At 40.0% G+C, this 22,251-nt stretch overlaps 2 protein-coding genes across 5 annotated transcripts in view; one reads left to right on the top strand and one right to left on the bottom strand.

Moving 5' to 3' along the window:
- The window catches only part of SLC37A1 (solute carrier family 37 member 1), a 368,358-nt gene that overhangs the window by 216,211 nt on the left and 129,896 nt on the right, over window positions 1–22,251 (top strand). The window lies entirely within an intron of this gene.
- Window positions 20,687–22,251, bottom strand: part of WDR4 (WD repeat domain 4) — a 140,438-nt gene continuing 138,873 nt past the window's right edge. For both annotated transcript variants that reach the window (XM_033940459.1, XM_033940458.1), the window contains one exon: window positions 20,687–21,329. In XM_033940459.1, the coding sequence (XP_033796350.1) occupies window positions 21,148–21,329 (182 nt within the window). In that variant the 3' untranslated portion in view covers window positions 20,687–21,147. The remainder of the gene's footprint in view (window positions 21,330–22,251) is intronic.

Here is a 22,251-nt window from a genome sequence, read left to right as displayed (position 1 = left end):
ATGCATTCTTTTATATTTGAATTAGATTATTCTGATTTGGACTCCTGATGAAGGCTTGTTAGCCGAAACACAGCTTCTGTTGGCTTTTTGGGGTTTGTTTTTTTTTAAAATAAAGAGCTTTCGCTAAGTTGATTACATCGCTACTCTCTGTTGTGTGTTTTTTCTACTCCCACTTGTTTGGATCTCTTGTTGAATTTTAAATACTAAACATATTCCTCTCAATTTAAAGTAGAAAGAGAAGTTCAGGGAAGCTGTTAAGAGTATTTCATCTTTTTGAAGCTATTTTTCAAGACTATTAAGAGATCCAGCCACCTTTTTCTGTTAAAAGTGATTAAAAATATGCCTTTAGTTCCCTGACGCAGACTAAAATGTGGCACATCTGGTTCAAGGTTCTGATAAGTGTAGTACTTATCTTTTGTGAACTTATATTGAAGAAGTTGAATACAGCTATGCAAAATTATCAACTGCGGAAGCATATGCGATGATTAGGGAGGTGAGGCTACACTCTGGGGGTTTGCCCCCTGCTTTTGCCCCCAGGTCTCTGACCATACACTTTTCTCCTATTTTAAATTGAGAGAAATATGTTTAGTATTTAAAATACATAATTTATGATACAGGGGAGTGACTTGTATTTCAGTATATAGGTGACACCTGCAGGTATAAGGGCTATAGGGGTGGTAGACAGGTGGGTACAATAAGTTTGGGGAAGTTTTGGAAGGCTCACCCTATAACGTACAGAGATTATAGTGAGATGTGTACCTGGCCAGTCCATTAAAAATGCTGTCCCCTTCTACATGCAAATGGCTTGTTTTGGATGTTTTTAATTTGAACCTTATTTTCAATAAAGGCAAAAAAAAATTAGATGTCTAGCTGGATAAAACATCTAACTGGGCCATTAAAAAAAACCCAAAAACATATTTGGGGTTAGAAAACGGATATTTTCTCCATCCGATTTTTTGACGTTTTTCTCAAAACATCCAAAGTTGGACTTGGACGTCCTATCAAAAATGCCCCTCAGTCAAAAGATCTTTTAAATCTCAAATATTTTTCAATAGTACTGTATGTATTAAAAAACTCTCAGTGACTTAACAAAAATGATTATTTGGGTAAGCAGTGAAGATGTGGACAAGTGAGCTCTTCCATTTTCTCCCATTGTTAAATCCTGGGAAGACACCAAGAGAGAGCATGCATGTGAATACTGCAGAACAAAGGGCCCTTTTACAAAGCTGCGGTAGCAATGGTGCTGTGATAAATGCACCAAAGCCCATACGAATTGAATGGGCTTCAGTGCATTTACCACAACAGCATCGGTACTATGGCTTTGTAAAAGGGGCCCAAATTTGCATAAAATTGTCAAAGCAGTTGAAACTGAAACTGCCAAACAGAGAGAGTCATTCTGTCCAAGAACCCCCCAGCATCTCTAGAGTCGGTCACAGGAAGTAAGTGAAAGTATGCGATGCCTCTACAGTGATAAGAGATTCAAGCCTCTAAAAAAGAAATCATGGACACTCAGCAGAAAGAGAAGTTTGCGACCTTTGGGACATAGATGGAGAAGGCAGAGAACACATCTTGAGGAAACACTGATCTACTATTCAAGTACATTAATTTTTTTTTTAGGACAGATTTCATATGCAGGAAGGTCATTTCAAAGAAGTTTTGTGTTCTTCTGACCAAGATTTAATTATTATCTATATGCAACAGACATTAAATGAGAATAAGCTAGTTGTTCATTATAAATGTGGTCACTGATCTGTATGTGAGGTTACAATGTAGTAAAAATATATTAACCCCTTGGAGGGGAAATGTCATGAACTTTAAAAAAATGTTATAATCTGTTCCCTAAGTTTTGAAATTAATGAGGAGCATATCAAGCTACATTAGGGCTTTAAAGTCGTGATATTTGCACCTTAACCTGACTTAAAAAGCACTAATGCAGCTTGTCTTACATTAATATGGCAATATTTTTAAGGCACAGTGGATTGCATAGTAATGATATGCAAATATGACCCACTGAGCAAATAGGTACCAAAAGTGGGGTTTGTGACTTATTTATGCCGCAAGATAGAGGGATATCAACTGCATAATCCTGCAAAATTTCAGCCTCAGGTGTGGACTACTCACATACCTCAGAAATCACATACCCTACTTTAAGTACCTGCAGTTTTTAGGCTGTAGAACAAGAAAAACATCAAAGTTGTGAAAAAAATAAATTACATGGTCACATTCTACTGACCCTGTAGTATACAAAACTTTCAAAAATTAAAGTTGCCCTCCAAACTTTTACAGCCTTTCTCTTATTTGTAGCCTCACTTTTGATACCTTTTCACTCACCAGGTCACAAATGCATGTAAAGCAGTTCATTACTACAGTACGTACATTCCATAACATGACTTGAGCTGAACACTGGGTATGCTCTGCAAGTTGCATTATGGCCTTAAAATTATGTTGAAACTATCCCAACTATTAGTTGGGGTTACATTACTGCCCAGGAGCTTCAGGTTGCCAAACCATGACCAGACTCTCTTAGTTAGATTGTGAGCCTGCTGGGACAGATAGGGAAAATGTTTACAGTACTTGATTGCATTGTGAACCGCGCAGATGACTATGTCAATGGGCAGTATATCAAATAAGAAATGAACTTGGTCAGGTCCCCTTATCTACTCCCCCAATCTGTCCCTCCCTGATCAATAGTCCCTAATTAGAAGTTCCTCTAATGTGCCCCCCCCCCCCCCCCACCCGTCAATACCTTATGTCCCTGGTAATCTAAGGAATACCCAGGCAGGAGCGACCTCAGTTGGAAAACTAGAAGTTTACATTTATTACTGGTTGCAGATATAAGACTTTTTGGGATACGACTCTTGCATTTCAAGTGAGTAAACAGCAATTCTAGTTGGGTAAATGCATTGGTGGAGCTATGTTGTCTTATGGTGCATTTCGAAAAGAAATTAAGTCAGCGCTGTTTGACAAATTTATTTCATAAATGTTGGTACTATTGTTAGTAAAACTCTACACTGAGTATATTTAAGAAACTATTTGTATTTCGCTGATTGTCCAGCCTTCTGTGTAAACTGCCTAGAAATCAATTGGTTATGGCGATATAGAAGAATAAAGCTATGTTATGAACAAAATGGTATACATTCTAGAGGACTGACAGAACTAGAAAATGAAATTACAGATCTATAAGGGGAGAGTGTGGCGCAGTGGTTAAAGCTACAGCCTCGGCACCCTGAGGTTGTGGGTTCAAACCCACGCTGCTCCTTGTGACCTGGGCAAGTCACTTAATCTCCCCATTGCCCCAGGTGCGATAGATAGATTGTGAGCCCACCGGGACAGAGAGGGAAAACTGCTTCAGTACCTGAATAAATTCATGTAAACCGTTCTGAGCTCCCCTAGTAGAACGGTATAGAAAATTTAATAAATAAATAGCAATTTATTTTTAAAATCAAACTTTGTACCAGAAGATTATAATTTGGTTCCTGTGTGATTGCTATTGTGCACATCCTGACTTGCTGTTTACAGATTTCTCAGTCTGTCTGATCTCTCTCTATTGCCCAGTCCATATCCCAGCAGTAACTCTTGATCATGTGACAGAAAATGTCTCAGTATCTCTGGTTTCTCCATTACCTAATCATGTGACAAAATTTATCAGACTGTCCTGGTTTCTCTAGCCCAGTCCAACTTCCAGCAGTAACTCTTAGCCCCGTGATGAGAATTTCTCAGGCTCTGTGGTCTCTCTGGTTTCTCTATTGCTTGGTCCAATTCCAATCAATAACTCCTGATCATATGACAGAAAGTAAGTGCAACCCAGAAGTCAAAAGTTTCTACTTAAGCAACCTGTCGGTGGTGTCTTGTGCTCCTTGGGGTGAACTTAAATCTATGTTTCTGATATATTGTAACTTTGTCAGTTTACTCTGTATAAATTTAATTTTTTTGGATCCTTATGGCTAGCAGTAATTTCTCCGTTCTGTCGGGCCCACTGATGTCTATACCATCCCAGCCCGTTAGGGACACTGGCCATCTTATAGTTCAACATCTCAGACATGGCATTTAAATAGAATCCTTGGGGGTCACATGATGTCAAGCTGTTGAATGGATGTCAGTGGTGTGAGCTCCCGTGCCTCCTGTTTTCATTTTATTTTCCCTGATGGACTGTATTTAATTCTTGGCAAAACTGCCCAGTGGTTGCTTAAGATCCAGTGTATCTCTTTGAAACGGGTATTTGTGCCTCATGAGGTCTATACTGCCCCATCATGGTGGAGATTGGACCTGAGCTGGAAAATTGAAAATGGCAGACGGTGATAATCCCCATCTACAGTCTTAGTTCGGCATGGGTTGCCGAAGTAGTGCATGAGATAGACAGTTTTGGAAGGCTCCTTTACTATTAAATTACAACCAATTGTGGATAAATTGGACACGGTAGACATTCATTTAGAAACCCTGCATGGCGATCTTACCTCTTACCAGCAGTGTTTGTCGGACTTAGACGATCACATGCAGCAATGAGAAGATTGTCATCTCAGGGTCAAAATCAACAACTTTGAAGCAAAGATCAACGATTTGGAAAATTGCTCCCAAAGGGGGAATCTTCGGCTTGTTGGTTTGCTAAAAACTGTAAAGGATGGTGAGTTTTGTTCTTTTTTGAAGAGAGGGCTCACCCAAGCCTTAAATCTGCAATTATTGCATAGCCTCCCGCAAATTTGTCAGGCCCATGGGATCATCCTGATGAGTGTGCCAGGCTCAAGGGCTCGCACAGTTATCTTCAAATTGCTTAATTCAGCCCACAAACAAGTTATTCCTGGAGGGCCTAGAGATTTTTGTCCTATAAGAATTCTAATATTCTATTTCCAAGCCTCTTTTCTTTTAGCCAGTACTGCCGATTAATAACACAGGTCAACACATAATTTTCATCAGAGTTAATGTTGGGTGGGTTATTTTTCATGCTGATTTTAAATCTGTGTTTAGTTTTTCACTATCACGTCACATTTTTGTGATGAGGCTCATTATAAGAACATAAGAAGTTGCCTCCGCTGGGGCAGACCAGAGGTCCATCTCGCCCAGCGGTCCGCTCCCGCGGCGGCCCATCAGGCCCACTGCCTGAGCGGTGGTCTCTGACTACTTTTATAATTTACCTCTAATCCTATCCCTATAATTTTACCTCTACTCTTATCTGTACCCCTCTATCCCTTTGTCCTCCAGGTACCTGTCCAGACCTTCTTTGAAGCCCTGTAGCGTGCTTCTGCTTATCACATCATCCGGTAGCGCGTTCCATGTATCCACCACCCTCTGGGTGAAAAAGAATTTCCTGGCGTTTGTTCTAAACCGCTCCCCTTTCAATTTCTCTGAGTGTCCCCTTGTTCTTGTGGTTCCCCATAGTTTGAAAAATCTGTCCCTATCCACTTTTTCTATGCCCTTCATGATCTTGAAGGTTTCTATCATGTCTCCTCTAAGTCGTCGCTTTTTCAGCGAGAAAAGCCCCAGCTTTTTTCAGTCTGTCAGTATATGAGAGGTCCCCCATACCCTTTATTAGCTTAGTTGCTCTTCTCTGGACACTCTCAAGTACCGCCATGTCCTTCTTGAGGTACGGCGACCAGTACTGGACACAGTACTCCAGGTGCGGGCGCACCATTGCACGATACAGTGGCAGGATGACTTCCTTCGTCCTGGTCGTGATACCTTTCTTAATGATACCCAACATTCTGTTCGCTTTCCTTGAGGCTGTGGCGCACTGCGCCAACGCCTTCAGTGTTGTGTCTACCATCACTCCCAGGTCTCTTTCAAGGTTGCTCACCCCTAGCGGTGATCCCCCCATCTTGTAAGTGAACATCGGGTTCTTTTTCCCAACATGCATGACCTTGCATTTCCCTATGTTGAAACTCATTTGCCACTTTTTGGCCCACTCTTCCAGTGTTGTCAGATCTTTTTGGAGGTCTTCGCAGTCCTCCATGGTTTTGACCCTGCTGTACAATTTAGTGTCATCTGCAAATTTAATTACCTCACATTTTGTTCCTGCCTCCAGATCGTTAATAAATATATTGAACAGAAGCGGTCCCAGCACCGACCCCTGCGGAACTCCGCTCGTGACCCATTGCCAGTCTGAGTAATGGCCCTTTATTCCAACCCTCTGTTTCCTGTCCGCCAGCCAGTTTTTGATCCATCGGTGGACCTCCCCTTGCACCCCATGGTTCCATAGCTTCCTTAGCAGTCTTTCGTGTGGCACCTTGTCGAAGGCTTTTTGGAAGTCGAGGTAAATGATGTCTATGGATTCCCCTTTATCCACTTGGCTGTTTACCCCCTCGAAGAAGTATAATAAGTTCGTGAGGCATGACCTGCCCTTGCATATATAATTATAAACGTTAATTGGGCGATATAATAATAATAATAATAACAGTTTAAATACCGCAGGACCGTGAAGTTCTATGCGGTTTACAATGATTAAAAGGTATTACAGTTCAGAGTTAGTCCTCAACAAATGATCTTTAGAACTGTTATTCACTAAGATTGTGTAGGTCAGGTACCTAAATACTTCAGGAACAGATGTGTTTTTAGGCATTTCCTGAATTCCCTATAAGTGGTAGGCACGAGCAGTTGTTCCAGGTCTTTATCCCATAATGCTGCTTGATGTGAGAATAGATGTTGGTGATGATTTTTAAACAAAGTTTGGATGTGAGGTTCTCCTGAATCTGTTGGTTGTGAAGGAGAAAAGGTCTGTTATAGATTTAGGGGCTAAGCCGTAAAGTGCCTTGAAACAAAAACAACCAAACTTGAATTTCACACGTGCCTCCATCAGCAGCCAGTGCAGAAGTCGATAGGAAGGTGTCATGTGATCAAACTTCTTCAGTCCACAAAGTAACCTAACTGCTGCGTTTTGTACCAGTTGCAATCGCCGCATGTTCTTCTGGGAGAGTGCCATGTAGGCGATGTTATAATAATCGAGTTGACTTAGAATGAGGGATTGTACCAGAATTCTAAATGATGAGACATTGAAGTAAGCTCTGATGGACCGAAGCTTCCAGAGGGTGAAAAAGATCTTTCTAATCAGGGAGTCTACCTGGTCTTTCATGGTCAGGCTCTGGTCCAGTGTTACTCCCAATATCTTCATGGTTGGTTGAATGGGATAACTAAGGTTATTGATGCACAATGATGCTTTAGTGTCAAGTGGGCGTGGCGATGCTATAAAGAATTTTGTTTTCTCTGAATTTAGCTTTAGTCTGAATTCAGTCATCCATTGCTCCATCTGATTTAGTACTTCTGTTGCTTTGGGGGTGACTTCTGAGATAGAGGTAGTGAATGGGATAATTATCGTGAAGTCATCAGCATAGCTAAATAGTTTTATCCCCAGCTGGGACAATTGCGCACCCAATGAGAACATGTAAACATTGAAGAGCAGTGGGGATAATGGTGATCCCTGTGGCACGCCAGATGGATTGCTCCATGTATCAGAGAGATCGTAATTAAAATGGAATTGGTAGGTTCGTGATATAAGGAAACCTCTAAACCAGTTTAATACCTCTCCTCTGATTCCAATTGCGTCTAAGCATTGTAATAGTTTCTCATGGTCCACCGGATCCTTGGGACGTTAATTTCAGGGAGCTCCCGGGTGATCTGCCACAGCCGACCCTGCTAGGAGATCTGCCGCAGCCAGGCAAGCAGTGGGCATGTGTTGCAGCTCGCAGATTCAGCTCGGCCGCTGGAGTAGCTTTGCCGGGATTTCTTTGCGGAGCCGGAAGCACTGCAGGGCACGGTGGCGGTAGAGTGGCATGGGAAGAGTTGTAGATGGGTGGGGCCACTGGAAATGGTGTGGGAAGGGAGCCAAATTGCCCAGAGTCTCCCCTCGCCAAAACCAATGGTCGGTTCCGATGGAAACGAATCGAAGGTCCAGCAAACAACCGGACAGAACCAGTCCCAGATGGGGTAGGCATGGAAACAAAATCGGAACAAGGCAAAAATATGGATTGAGGCTTTTTCTCCAACTACCTTCCCGGCACCTTTGTTTTCTTAAGCTACAGACATCATTTACGGTGATTAATATCAATCAGTCTTTATCATGCCAAGACATTGTACTAATCATCCAGATAGTTTCTGTTACGTCTGTGGTTCATTCACGACGAAGGAAAACAGAAAATTGTGGAGTCGATGTCCAAGCTGATGGCTTTATTGAAACAAACAAGTAACCCACATATAAATACATCTAGGGTCGGAACCTCTAATAATAATAATAATAATAACAACTTTATTTTGTATACTGCAATACCACAGCAGTTCATAGTAGTTTACAGAGGAAGAGACTGTACACAGAGAGCAATGTTACAGAAAAAGACTTTCAAATTACATTAGCAAGTTAAGAGTAGTCAAGGTCCATGTTTCGACACTATTGTCTTCTTTAGGACCAGCAGGGACCCCTGAAAGTGAACTTGTGGATTAAAACAAAGGGTCTCTTCCTTGAAAGCGATGCGTTCGAAATAACAGAGTTGTGCTTCAAGCTCTGTATTTATGTGGATTACTTGTTTGTTTCAATAAAGCCATCAGCTTGGACACCGACTCTCCACAATGTTCTGTTTTCCTCTGTGTTCTCCTTGTGGAGAACATAGGGTCAATTTCTTTTGTTCATTATTGACGAAAGGACAATGTTGCACAATTACTATAGATCTGAAGAAAGTATACATTATATTATATTATAATATTACAGAAAAAGGAATCATAACTTAACATCCTTCCCTGGAAATGGCTCATTGTGCTTTTTGTCATGACATCAACGGGCTCTTCAGCAGTTTGTGAAGAATCAATGAAGAGACGCCATTCATCTGGACAATGTACTTGTGACAGAGAAGCTTAAAGGCAGTGTTACTGCACAATGGAAATTCCAAACAAAGTATACCAATTGTCCATTCTGCTCATCTAAAGGAGTCTTATGAGAATATGAAGAATTTACAAGAAGCAATCAGTTATAAAACACACCAGTGGAACATCTGTGGTGATTTGAAGGTCATTGGCATGCTAATGGGAATGCAAGGATGATTCACTAAATACTGCTGTTTCCTGTGCTTGTGGGATAGCAGATCTACAGCTGAACATTATGTCAGGGACAAGCAGTGTGAAATTTATGCCATTGACGGATCCTCATAAAATATTTCTTCCACCTCTTCATATCAAGCTAAGGTTGAAGAACCTGGTAAGGCCATGGGTAAAGCAAACTCGCCAGGTTTTCAATATCTTAAGAAATTTCCAAAATTAAGCACTGCAAAACTGAAGGAAGGGATATTTATAGGCCCACAGATCAAGTCCGTTATGCAGGATGAAGATTTTAAGCAATCACTCTCAGCAGCTGAGCTTGAAGCTTGGGAGGCATTCAAGTGGTTAGTGGAAAACTTCTGGGCAACCATAAGTCTCCTTCATACAAGGAAGGAGTTCAGAATCTGCTTGACTCATATCAGAAACTTGGCTGTCGGATTCCAGAACTTGGACGCGATGACGATGGCTGTATGAGTGCATAGCTCCTCCCTTGGACATTCACACTGAAGAGTTATGACTAATTCATTTCAGTTTGACAAATTTTGATTTCTGATGGCCTCAGGAAAACAATTAACTCTGGATTCTGTATTTAGTACCAAGGGGAAAAGCAAAAGCGCAAAACCAATCACTGTAACTCCATCTAAAGTAGTGGTTCCCAACCCTGTCCTGGAGGACCACCAGGCCAATCGGGTTTAAAGGCTAGCCCTAATGAATTTGCAAGAGAGAGATTTGCATATAATGGAAGTGTCAGGCGTTCAAATCTGCTCCTTGTATATTCATTAGGGTTATCCTGAAAACCAGATTGGCCTGGTCCTCCAGGATAGGGTTGGGAACCACTGATGTAAAGTGCCTTTACCATCTGATTCTATGGAGATTCTTGAACAGCTGATGGAGGGAATGAAAAACCTGCAAGTGATGTTGAAGGATAACTCTCAACAACTACAGGATAATTCTCATAAATTAGCCTCACTTCAGGAAGAGCTGACTAACTTGACCCATCAAATACAAATATCTAACACCAGGCTGGATAGTTGTGAGCAGAGAATTGCAAACTGTAAGACAAAGCTGGTCCAGTCCCAGGTGGATCATAACTCTCTCCTGGTAATAACAAAGAAAATGGAGGATTTGGAAAATCAGGAATGAGGAAATAACCTCCAGCTTCTAGGAGTTCCTGAAAATATTGAGGGACAAGATATGGCAGGTTTCTTAAAAGACTTCATTCCAAAAGTGCTGTCAATAAAATTTTCACCACCTTTGGAAATTGAAAGGGCTCATAGAATCCCTTACAGGAAAATAATACAGCTTTTGGCCCCAGGCCCATAATTTTCAAGCTGCTAAGATATACACAAGTGCAGGAGATTTTAAAGGTGGCCAAAGAGCAAAGAAATATAAAGTGGCAGGCTTTTTTTTCCTGACTATACAAAGGCCACAGCAGATAAAAGAAATTTTTGGCACTTTGCCCCCAATTAAAACAGATGGGGGCGTTGTATGGCTTATTCTTCCCCCGCCATTATGAAAATTATTCATTGCAATAACATATATTTTGAGGAACCAGTGAAATTACAAGAATACATTAGCCAACAAGCAAATGGAATGGCCTAAATAAGGATGATATGATTTAAATAAATACATTCATCCTTTACTTTTGGATTAGAAGATGGAGATATTAATTTTTGAATACAGCTGGTTTTGCTTATCATTACTTTCAGTTTTTTTTTTCTACTTTTAATTTTTACTTTACTGTTTTGGGCCTCAAAATGTTTAAACAGTTATAATTTGAAGTGGGTTCTTCATTCTTTTAACTGTGATGTTTTGAACACTCTACAGAAGGTTGTTGGATCATTAAAATTGAGTCTTGGAATGCTGAGGGATGACACCACTCACCTCTGTTGCTATTAGAGTGGTCTACGGGAAGTGTTGAGGTTCTTTTCTTTTCTCCGGGGTGCCTTTATGGAGTCGGAGACCTTTGGACAGCAGTGAATCGGCCCCGGCATTTTTTTTTTTTTTTTTTGCAGCCAGGCTCTCCTTTATATCAGGCCCATTCCTATTTAGTGCACATGCGCGGCAGCTGTGAAGACGCAGCTGCGTAGTTGACGCTGGGAGGTTGGCCACCTGATTGGGGAAGTTTGCCAGCGTGGTATGCTCGGATGTAAGATGCAGCAGAGGTGTTCAGCAGAGTGCGGATGTTCTGCACCCCTAGCACAGACCTAAAGTACTATGGGACTTACAGTGACAAGCTGATGTTTAAAGTAATTCCAGATCTGCTTCAGGTATTTGCAACCTCAACCTTTGCTCTCATGCGCCGGCTTGCTTCTGTTTCTCCACTGCTTTTGACTATGACAGTGAGCGAAGAGCTGCAATTCAGCTGCACAGCATTGAATCAGTCCCAGCAACACACTCGTCTCTCTGTCTATTTTATTGTGTATGCACTTGATACACCAGCTGTGCGGCAGACCTTATAACAAATTATTGCATCCAGAAGATACGGGCACATATGTAATCACAGGTGACACCATGGAGTTCTTCTGTAAGGTGACTGACATCGTTTCCCATTGCCAGCTGCTGTTTATTCTGTGGGATGGAAATTTCCACAGAACAGAATCCCTAAGGACAGCTAGTGGCAGCATTTGCGGTGGATGAAGCAGTTATCTTGGGTGAAGACTATTCTCCCTGGAGAAACTGACAGCCTGGCCAGGATATTACTGCTTTTTACCAATAATGGGATGGTATTTAGAATGAATGTGTATGTGAATGGGAATAGGTACAGTGTGAATGACTACAGGTTTAATTGACTACTAAAATGAATGTATTTATTTACTATAATAGAGGTCAATAATTTTATAGTGTAATGGCTTGAACCTCTGTTTGCGAGTAACTCGGTTTGCAAGTGTTTTGCAAGACGAGCAAAACACTCAGCAAACTTTTGACTTGCAAACCGAGTGTTGACTCGATTTGCGAGCACCCCCCCAGATAACCGGCATCGCTCCCCCCTGCACGCAAAGGCCCCCTCGCTCCAACTGGCACCCCCCCGTGCAAACCAGCCCCCCGCCCGAACAACTTAAACTTACCCCCCCTGTCTGGCACTGGCATGCAGGCACAGTTCCTGCCGGTGCCTAGAAGATCTTCTGGCTTCTGCCTGCCTTGAGCATGCATCTGTGCATGCTCAAGGACTTCTAATTCTCCCTCGCCGAGACCTTCTAGGCACCGGCACGATCTGTGCCTGCGTGCCGGTGCCAGTGCCAGACGGGGAGGGGGGTAAGTTTAAGTTGTTCGGGTGGGGGGGCTGGTTCGTGAGGGGGGCGGTTGGAGCAAGGAGGCCTTTGTGAGCGGGGGGGGGGGGAGCGATTCCAGTTATCGGGGGGGGGGGGGGAAACGTATCAAAGCGAGTTTCCCCATAGAAAATAATGGGAATTCGCTTTGATAAATGAGCATTTTGGATAATGAGCATGCTCCTGGAACAGATTATGCTCGTAATCCAAGGTACCACTGTATATATTTTTTTATTTTTTTCTGAAAGGCTTTATAGGGTAAAGTTCTGCATTAATTGACTTAATAAATTATTTAATTCAGTGGGGATATATTTATTCATTGATATAGATGGGGATATCTTAATAGGATATATAAAAGGGGAAAAAGTATGAATGGTAAAATTGCATGTTTGGTTTTAGATATGAAGGGGAATGGTTATGTTAATTTATGCAAGGAATAATTTTGAAGCGTATAGTATAGTATTTTGGGATTATATGTTCATATATAATGGAATGTACAAATGGTAAATAAAATAATACGGTGCAGGGTAAGACTGGTCAGATGGTATGCTTGGTTTTTGGTATGAATTGGGAAAATAATTCAAATAAATTTTTAATAATAAGAATTCTATTTATATTAATGAATTTTTGATTCTCCCAACATTGCAATGATATGGTAATGGAAATAATATTATAAATGATTTCACTCCTAATTAATTATATGATTGCATGGATCTATCAGCATATGTTTTTTGTTCTGATTTTTATTCTATTCATTAATATGTTTAATATACAATATCAGGGTAGGAAATTGTTTCATGAATTAAAAATTTATTTTTACTAAAGGGGTTATGGAATGGTCATCAGATTATCATGGAAGTTATATTTAGGGGAATTATGTTTAGGGTATTTATAGAATGTCTGGGGGAGGAGGGTGGTCACTAGCTGTCATGAGTGCACCCATATTTAAGAGATGCTTTATGGGAGCGGGCTGGGATGGGGGGGTTTGCATTGGGTCCTTGGATGTGGGGGGAACTTTTATCTTATTGTATGTTTACAGGGAAAATAGTAGAATATTTAATAACATGATTTAATAACTTAATATGGCTTTAAAAATGTTTTCTTTGAACGTCAATGGGCTCAACCATCCAATTAAAAGGAAAACCCTCAATTTCTTGAAGCAGCAGGGAGCAGATATTTATTTTATACAGGAAACTCACCTGTCTGCTATTGAATAAAAAAAGTTGGAAGGGGGGGTTAAATATTGCTTTTTTGCTCCTGCTGTAGGAAAGAAGGCTGGGGTGGCTATTCTGATAAATTGAAAATGCTTAGCTGCATTTAAAGTAATATCAGCAGATCCAATGGGATGTTGGATTCAGGTGTGCATGAGCTCAGGGACAGATATCCTGACCCTTTTTAACATGTATGCCCCTAATTCGAACCAGGCTGAATTTTTAAAAAATCTTTCAACAGTTAATTCTACCACTGGCTTCTAATTTGTTAGTAGCTGGGGACTTTAATGCTGTTATGGACCCATTGTTGGACAAACAACCTAGTAAATTAATAAAAAACAATGGGATTAGACAATTTAGTGTAGTCCTGTGGTTTGAAAGATATATAGTGAATTCTTCATTTTAATGCTCAGGAATTCATTTTCAAGAATAGATTATATTTTTGTTTCAGATAAACTATGGCGGTATAGAAAAATAAAGTTATTATTATTATTATTATTATTATTAAACTAACTCAGCAGGTTACAAAAACCAGCATAGATTCAATCGTTTTATCAGATCATGCTGGAGTTTGGATTGAATTCAAACTTGCTGAACAAGATTGTAATATACCTGTTTGGAAATTCAATAATACATTGCTTGTAGAGTCAGACTTTCTTGAGAAGTTTCAATTAAAAATGAATGAATACTTCTAACTGAATTCCAAAGGGAAAATCCCTTTAGAAACAATGTGGGATGCTTTTAAAGCTACAATGAGGGGGCAAATTATATCATATTCGGCATACATTAGGAAAAAACTTAAAATGAAATTTTTTAATCTGGAACAAAATATTAAAGATTTGGAGTTACAATTGGCCTCAAAATGGGAACAAGTTACATTACAGGCCCTCTTAAAAAACAGAGATTACCTCTCAATTGGCTAGGAAAGATTTGTTTTCTCAACAGGCTCTGCATTATGGAAGCTCAAAAAAAGAGGGAAGATTATTAGCTAATTACCTCAAGGCAAAAAAAAAGAAAAGTAAAAATTGTGGCTATTATAGATGAGAAGGGTGATACACATTCTCAAATTGGATCTATTTTAAGACAATTTTTGAACTTTTATAAAGCTTTATATTCTTCTGAGCTTTATTCAAATAAAGAACGTGAGGGTTTAGTTTTTAAAGTTAATTAAGGGACCAAAAATTCCCAAGCATATAAAAGGAAGTCTTGAGGCGCCTATATCACTGAAAGAACTTCAAACAGTGTTAAAGTCCCTTAGAGTTGGATCCGCTCCAGGTGGTGATGGTTTCACTGTAGAGTTCTATAAAACATTCCAAATTACCCTATTACCTCATCTATTAAATTTATATCAGGCACAACTTTCTAAAGGTTGTATTACAGGTACTATGGCAGAATCTTTAACTATAGTTTTATCAAAGCCAAATAAAGATCCCATGTTGGTTTCAAATTACAGGCCCATTTCCTTGATTAATGTTGATGGAAAACTTCTGGCTAAATTACTGGCTTTACGCTTGGCCAAGGCTCTCCCTTATATCATCAGTATGCACCAAACGGGGTTCATTGCAAGGCATTTTTTTGCAAGGCATTGCCAGAAAAAACAACAGGAGAAGAAATTTTTCGGGTCACATCAGAATACCTTGAAAAAGGAGGACTTAAGTGGGAAAACTGCACAAGTGTCTGCACCGATGGAGCTGCAGCCATGGTCGGGCGCACCAAAGGCTTTGTAAGCAGAGTGAAGGAAAGAAATCCAGATGTGATTGTTACGCATTGTTTTTTACACCGCGAGGCCCTCGTAGCCAAGACTTTACCAGCAGTCCTAGTTCATGTGTTGGATGATGTTGTGTGCATGGTAAACTTTGTAAAGTCACGACCCGTGAAAAGTCGTATATTTGCAGCTTTGTGTGAGGAGATGGGAGCGAAGCATAAAACCTTGCTGTTTCATACGGAGGTCCGGTGGTTGTCGCGTGGCAAGGTCTTGGTTCGTGTGTATGAGCTGCGGGAGGAACTTAAAGTGTTTCTGACAAATGAGAGGTCAGATTACGCAAAGCAGCTTGCAAGTGATGAGTGGTGTGCAAGGCTGGCATACCTGGCAGATATATTTTATCATCTGAATGAACTGAACACACGAATGCAAGGTGAAGTGAAAACCTGCTTACAAGTACAGATAAAATAAATGGATTCCGTTCAAAGGTGCAACTCTGGCATCAACACGTGGAAAGTGGCAATCTTGAAATGTTCACACTCACCAAGCAATGGCAAGGTGTTCACCTTCTGCACTGTGTGAGATAATAGTTAAACATTTAAAAACTCTTGAGGAGAAGTTGTCATTTTATTTCTCTTCAGTCTCCACTGAATGCCTTGACTGGGTTAGAGACCCTTATAGCTCAGCATCAGTTGGTGGAAAGGACATGACTTTACAGGAGCAGGAGGAACTAACTGAACTGAGACAAAATCGTGGTTTCAAGCTAAGATTTGCTGATCTACCTTTGGACAGTTTTTGGTTGGATACCGCCAAGGAGTTCCCCCTTCTGGCAAACAAAGCTATTTTGACATTGCTCCCATTTTCCACTACATATCTGTGTGAGATTAGCTTTTCAAGCTTGATTGCTATAAAAACCAAATACAGAGAGAGACTGAGAGCTGTTGACGAAGAGCTACGTGTGTGTCTTTCTTCGATTCCAGCCAGAATATCAGCTTTGTGTTCAGCCAAACAGGCCCAGGTTTCGCACTGAATAAAGTATTTTATAATTTTTCACTATTCTGTTTACTTAATATTTCATAATAAAGTAATTATAAAATACTTTCTTTGTGTTTATTTGATTCCTATTCAAGAGAATTACTTTATATATAGTCAATATAGTCACAGAGTTAAATTTTTTAACATTTTCTAATGGTGGTGTGCCTCGTGATTTTTTTCATGAAACAAGTGTGCCTTTGCCCAAAAAAGGTTGAAAAACACTGCACTAGATCATCTGCTGTTCTATAGTCCTTTGATACTTAACTTTTGGAAGTCAATATGGGGACAGATTAATACCATACTGGAGGCATCAATTCCATTGATGTATGAGGTAGTTATATGCGGAACGTTATTGCATATTAAGCCCCCCATGGACTGCTATAAATGCCAACTTTTCCTTATTATGACCGGGATAGCCATGCAAATTGGAAGAATTGGAATCACCTTAGTTTTCCTTTTTGGTGGCCGAGCTTATGTTTAACTTATAAATGGGAGAAAATGAATGCTGACATGCTGGGGCATAATAAGATATTCATATTAGTTTGGGGTCCATTGACGTCTTTTGTAGATTTGCTATAGTTGTCCTTTATCTTTTGTTGTTTTTCACCCACACATCCAGGGGGGTGGGAGCGGGAGGGGGGTATATTTTTTGTTTTGGTATTATTCCTGATGGTAATGATGGATGAGGGAGGGAATTTTTATCTTTTGTATAGATACTGGTTGATTATCATTATTTGTATATATATATGGATTGCACTTTTTGTTTGCATTAAAAACTAAATAAAGTTAAGAAAAAAAAAGAAATTTGGCTGTCGCATGTCATTAAAAATACACTTTTTGCACTCGCGTCTTGGCTTTTTTCCAGAAAATCTTGGTATGGTTGAGTGACGAGCAAGGAGAACATTTTCACCAGGACATTCAGTTAATGGAGCTTCGCTACCAAGGTTTCTGGAATGAGAGTATGATGGCCAACTACTGCTGGATGTTGTGCCATGACAATCCAGACACAACTCACAAAAAGAAATCATACTTAAGCATTTTTGAAGAAATATTGGTTGCTAAGTGACACAGTACAGTATAATTATGCTAAGCTGTGTGCCTATTTGATTTTGGACAGAAAATACTGCAACATTTCTTTAAATTGATGCTGCAATTCTTAAAACCCTATATGCTAAAACGCTATAAACTAACAGTCATAACTTTAAAAGTATACGTGACTGAAAAAAAACTAAGATCTGAAATCAGCGTGAAAAGCTGATTTAGAAAAAAATGTGCTTGTGTTATCAGATTTTGAAAAAAAAAAATTTTAGTTGCCTTGTATAAGTTGCTCCTGCCTGCTCCTTGCTCTACCAAAAGAAAGTGCAATTTATGCTTCTGTATCGAGCACGGCTGCAGGTTCACCATGATGGGAAGACTCATTTTCTTACCACAGCCTCTACAGCATTGACGTTTGCATAGCAGTTAGCGCTGGAAATACTAAATTGACATTTTGCCCACTGGATGCTGAAGTGCTACTACTTTGCTTAGACTAGTGGGCAATCCTTATTGCCTGTTCCATTCTCTTGTTGGGCTTTGCCTATGTTGTTCAGGCTTCTTGGACCATCTGCACTAGCCTGTTGGCTGTATTTTCCAAGGATAAGCTATTGGACAGTTCTCTCACCTTTTTTTCGAAGTATTTACCTGTTCTTCCTTGGTTGTTTAGTCCGTTGGCTGCTCACAGATTCTGACTTTCACTGACTAATTGCTTTTCCAGCAGCCTTATCTGAGGTTCTGTTTGAGATGGTACTGAAGCTGAGTCTTGTGTTTATTTCTTTGCTGTGTATTGTATTAGTGAGTTCTGTTTGGTTTGTTGAGGAACTACATGTAATGGGTTATGTTTGTTTATGGTTCTTCCAGTAAGCAGCATTGTTTATTTCTTATGTTTGCTCTGTGGATTGGTCTCTTTCTTGGCTCTCCTAAATCTTAAGAGAAGGCATGGTTGCTTCCCAGTATATCATGTCTATTGATGGGTGGTTTTTACTGTGCCTGTCATTTATATTCTCTAATGTTGTTGTGGCACTCTGTGCATTTATTTGCATATTTATATTTTAGGGTTGCTTTTATATTGTTGAAGTATGACTGTTGGGGACTCATTATTTTTACTTCTTGTTTTTGATATTTTGGGGGGAGGCATTGCTGAGAACTCCACAGGACCATCTGACCTTTTATAGGTTTTATTGATGGGGTTTCTATGTACAACTGAGGGTGGGGAGGAGGTTCTACCAGTATAAGGGAGATGTGGATTTTTGGGGAATGGGTTAAGGGGATTCTCCTGTTTTGGGGGTTTTTCTTGATTTTTTTCTTTTGCACGACTGATGTTTTTGTGTCTATTTTGGATCACTGAGCCGTTTGTTGACTGGATGCTTGGGTTTGGGAGGGGAGCGGGCTGCAGGCTGGGGTGGCCCCATTCTAAGCTTATACAAGTGCACCTTGTTTTTGGAGCTGCTGTTTTACTTGGTCCATAATGGTGCTCCATTGTTTTTCTTGGAATATTAATGGGGTTACTTCACCTATTAAATGCCAAAAGATATTGACAGCCTTAAATCGATCTAAGGCAGATGTGGCTTTCCTTCAGGAGACCCATTTGTCAGCTACTGAACATGCTAAATTTTGTAAATGGTGAGTGGAACATCTGTTGGAAGCTCCTGTGAATCACAGAAAAGCAGGGGTTCTGATATTGATTTGCAAGGGGTTTTCCTTCACTGTCCATCAACAGTGGGTGGACCCAGGGGGGCTTTACATTGTTACTAAAGTGACCTTGAATTGCCAGATGCTGCTTTTATGTAATATATATGCTCCTAATGCATATGATCACAAATTTTTTTGCTAATCTGAAACTGCTCAAAGGTTCAGACATGGACTGAAAAATCTCGGTGGCGAAATCAAAATGGAGGGCCCAAATGCCCGACTGAGGTACAAAAAGAAAATAAATATATATATATTTTTTACAGACCAAAGTAGAACACTATAATAATAAACAAAAAAAGCAATAAGACCGAAGGGCAAAAAAGAGAAACATTGACTGGAGGGCAACATGATTTTATGAGTAAAAAAATAAAAAAATAGCACTTCTTCGCTGCATGGAAAACGAAGAACTGAGGTACCATGAGCCGATGTCAGGTGGGAAGGTACTCGCACATGTCCTGTGCAGGCAGTTGCAAAGTTTCAAAAAAACTTAAAGTGGGCAATGCACTTTTGACAATATCCGTACCGGGCTCCTTGGATGACGTCACCCCACATGTGAGAATATGCTGCCTGCTTGTTCTAGGATGACAAATATTACTCTTTCCTTTAAGCTACTTCATAAATCCAATAGCTGAGTAAAAGGGTGCCCACACATTTTTGGCTTGTGAGCTACTTTTAAAATGACCAAGTCAAAATGATCTACCAACAATAAAATTTTAAAAAATACAAAGCACACTGTACGCAAAGAAAATGTTAATTATTATTTGTATTCAAGGTTTTTTTTCAGAGATCAAGGCAGATGACTTTAAAATATGCAATGTCACCTCAGTAATAACTATACAAAAATAGACAAATATACCCCCTCCCCTTTTACTAAACCATGATAGTGGTTTTTAGTGCAAGGAGCTGCGCTGAATGTCCCTTGCAGTTCCCAACGCTAAAAACCACTATCACGGTTTAGTAAAAGGGGGGCCATAGTGCAAAATATAGAGAGCAGATATAAATTCTCAAAATGGACACATTTTGATCACTAAATTGAAAATAAAATCATTTTTCCTACCTTTTTGTCTGGTGATTTCATGAGTCTCTAGTTGCATTTCCTTCTTCTGTAAATCCAATATTTCTTTCTTTTTTTCTGTCCCCTCCCCTTTTCTTTCTGTTTTTCTTCCCCTGCCTCTTTATTTCTGTCTTTTTTTCTCTCTCCCCTGCCCCCCTCTTTATTTCTGTCTTTCTTTCTCTCTCCCCCCAAGCCATCGCACCGATTTCTTCACTTCCCCGATTCTTTTTCTCTCTCCCTGCCGCTCCCCCCTATGCCACCACACCAATTTCTCCCTGCTTCCCCGAGCCAGGCTTAATGCGTACAAGCGCCAGGCCCACAAGCCTTCACCTCTGACGTCAATTCAGACATCGGAGAGGAAGTTCCAGGCCAGCCAGGCAGCAATTGGCTGGCACTGAACTTCCTCTCCCACATCAGAATTGACGTCGGAGGTGAAGTCTTGAGGGTCCGGTGCTTGTACGCGCATAGCCTAGCTCGGGAAGGCAGGAAGAATAAGATCACAAAGGCAATGTAATCGACTCCTCTTGTCTTTGCGATCTACTGGTCGATCACGATCGACCATTTGGGTACCCCTGATGTAGATCATGGCTCATGGAATTCTTTCCAACCTCCCTGTGTGCATGTCTGTGCTTGTATCTGCAAGAAGTCGCAAAGGATAATGTCACTCATAGCAACTCAGTCTTTATAAGGAAAAGTGGCTTTAATAAGGCTCCAGTCATACACTGCATTTTGAGTATTTTAGGCATTTGATATTATTAGACCAGTCAGACTGTTCAATTCTGTTTAGTTCCTTAGAGTAGGTAAACATTGATTTAAATTGTGAAAACGCAAAAGATGTGAGAAACAAATACATATTGTGCTTATAAATTTTCCCATCCCAGTTGGACACAGCTGTGTTTCATGACAAATATCTCAGTGATCTCTGATGTCCTTTTCTCATCCCCTTGGCTGTAAGCAATGTCCATGAGAAATCCGTAGGAACATACCACATTAACAGTGTGTAGCTCATGGAGCTTATTTATCATAAACCTCCAAATGCATTGAAATCTATGGCTTTTTGGAAGAAGCACAAGCAATAGAAGGTTCAGTTAACTGTAGAGTTTGTTGTATATTCCTCCTATCTTCTCTCTAATAATCTGATTATAGACAGGATGAAGTTCTTTCTGTTTGCAGTATTTTACTTTGCTTGTTTTCTCCAATATGCTTTCTCTTGCGCTGCTTTAGCTGGTCTTGTCTTTCTCTTTTCTTACTCAAGTAAGTGGCCATATCATCAAAGGTGTTCTTGTAAAGATCATTGTAGAAACTTTCTCCACCAAGATGCTCTGAGGGTAAAAATGCCAAAAAGCGATTTTAGGAATTCTGTGATTTCACCAGTATCAACAAGATCCTACAACACTCTTACCTTCCCTTCGTATTATCTAGGTACTAACATTCAAAAGGTGTTTTATAAATTTAAAAAAGATTAGAAGACTAACCACCTTTTCACAATACCTTAGTTCTGGCTGTGGTAATGTAATGTAATGTAATTTATTTCTTATATACCGCTACATCCGTTAGGTTCTAAGCGGTTTACAGAAAATATACATTAAGATTAGAAATAAGAAAGGTACTTGAAAAATTCCCTTACTGTCCCGAAGGCTCACAATCTAACTAAAGTACCTGGAGGGTAATAGAGAAGTGAAAAGTAGAGTTAGAGGAAAAATAAAAATAAAATAAACATTTTAACAAGACAGCATTGATCTAAATACTTTGGAAGGTAGAAGAGAGGAGAGAAAGGAATAGAAGCAGAAGGGGGAGCCGTTGAACAGTAGAATTCTGGAGAAATTTAAATGATAGAAATAGAACAAAACAAAAATGGTGGTAACAACTCAGATGCTCGTAGGAATTCTGTGAGCATTGGAGCTGTTACTGCCGCAGCCAGTGCTAAAAACCATGCTATGGTTTTGTAAAAGGGGGAATAAATCTGATTTGCTATCCTACTCAAATTTTAGAATTGTGATATAATGTTTAAATTACCCTGATATTTGATTATTGTAATTCATTGTACATAGGTTTACCAGCATGTAAACTCTGTGCCCTGCGAGTGGCTCAAAATGCAGCAGCCTGCCTTTTAGCCAATGTGTCCCAGTTTACTCCTATTCAATTCTGAAAGAACTACACTGGCTATCTATACTCTGAATTTTAAGATTTTAACTCTAATTCATAAATCTTTGAATGAGATTATATCACTCACAACTACTAATT

The sequence above is a fragment of the Geotrypetes seraphini genome, chromosome 4, assembly GCF_902459505.1.
Source record: "Geotrypetes seraphini chromosome 4, aGeoSer1.1, whole genome shotgun sequence".
Lineage (NCBI taxonomy): Eukaryota > Metazoa > Chordata > Amphibia > Gymnophiona > Dermophiidae > Geotrypetes > Geotrypetes seraphini.
Note: the sequence above shows the minus strand (reverse complement) of the source record. Positions and strands in the feature narration are given on the sequence as shown.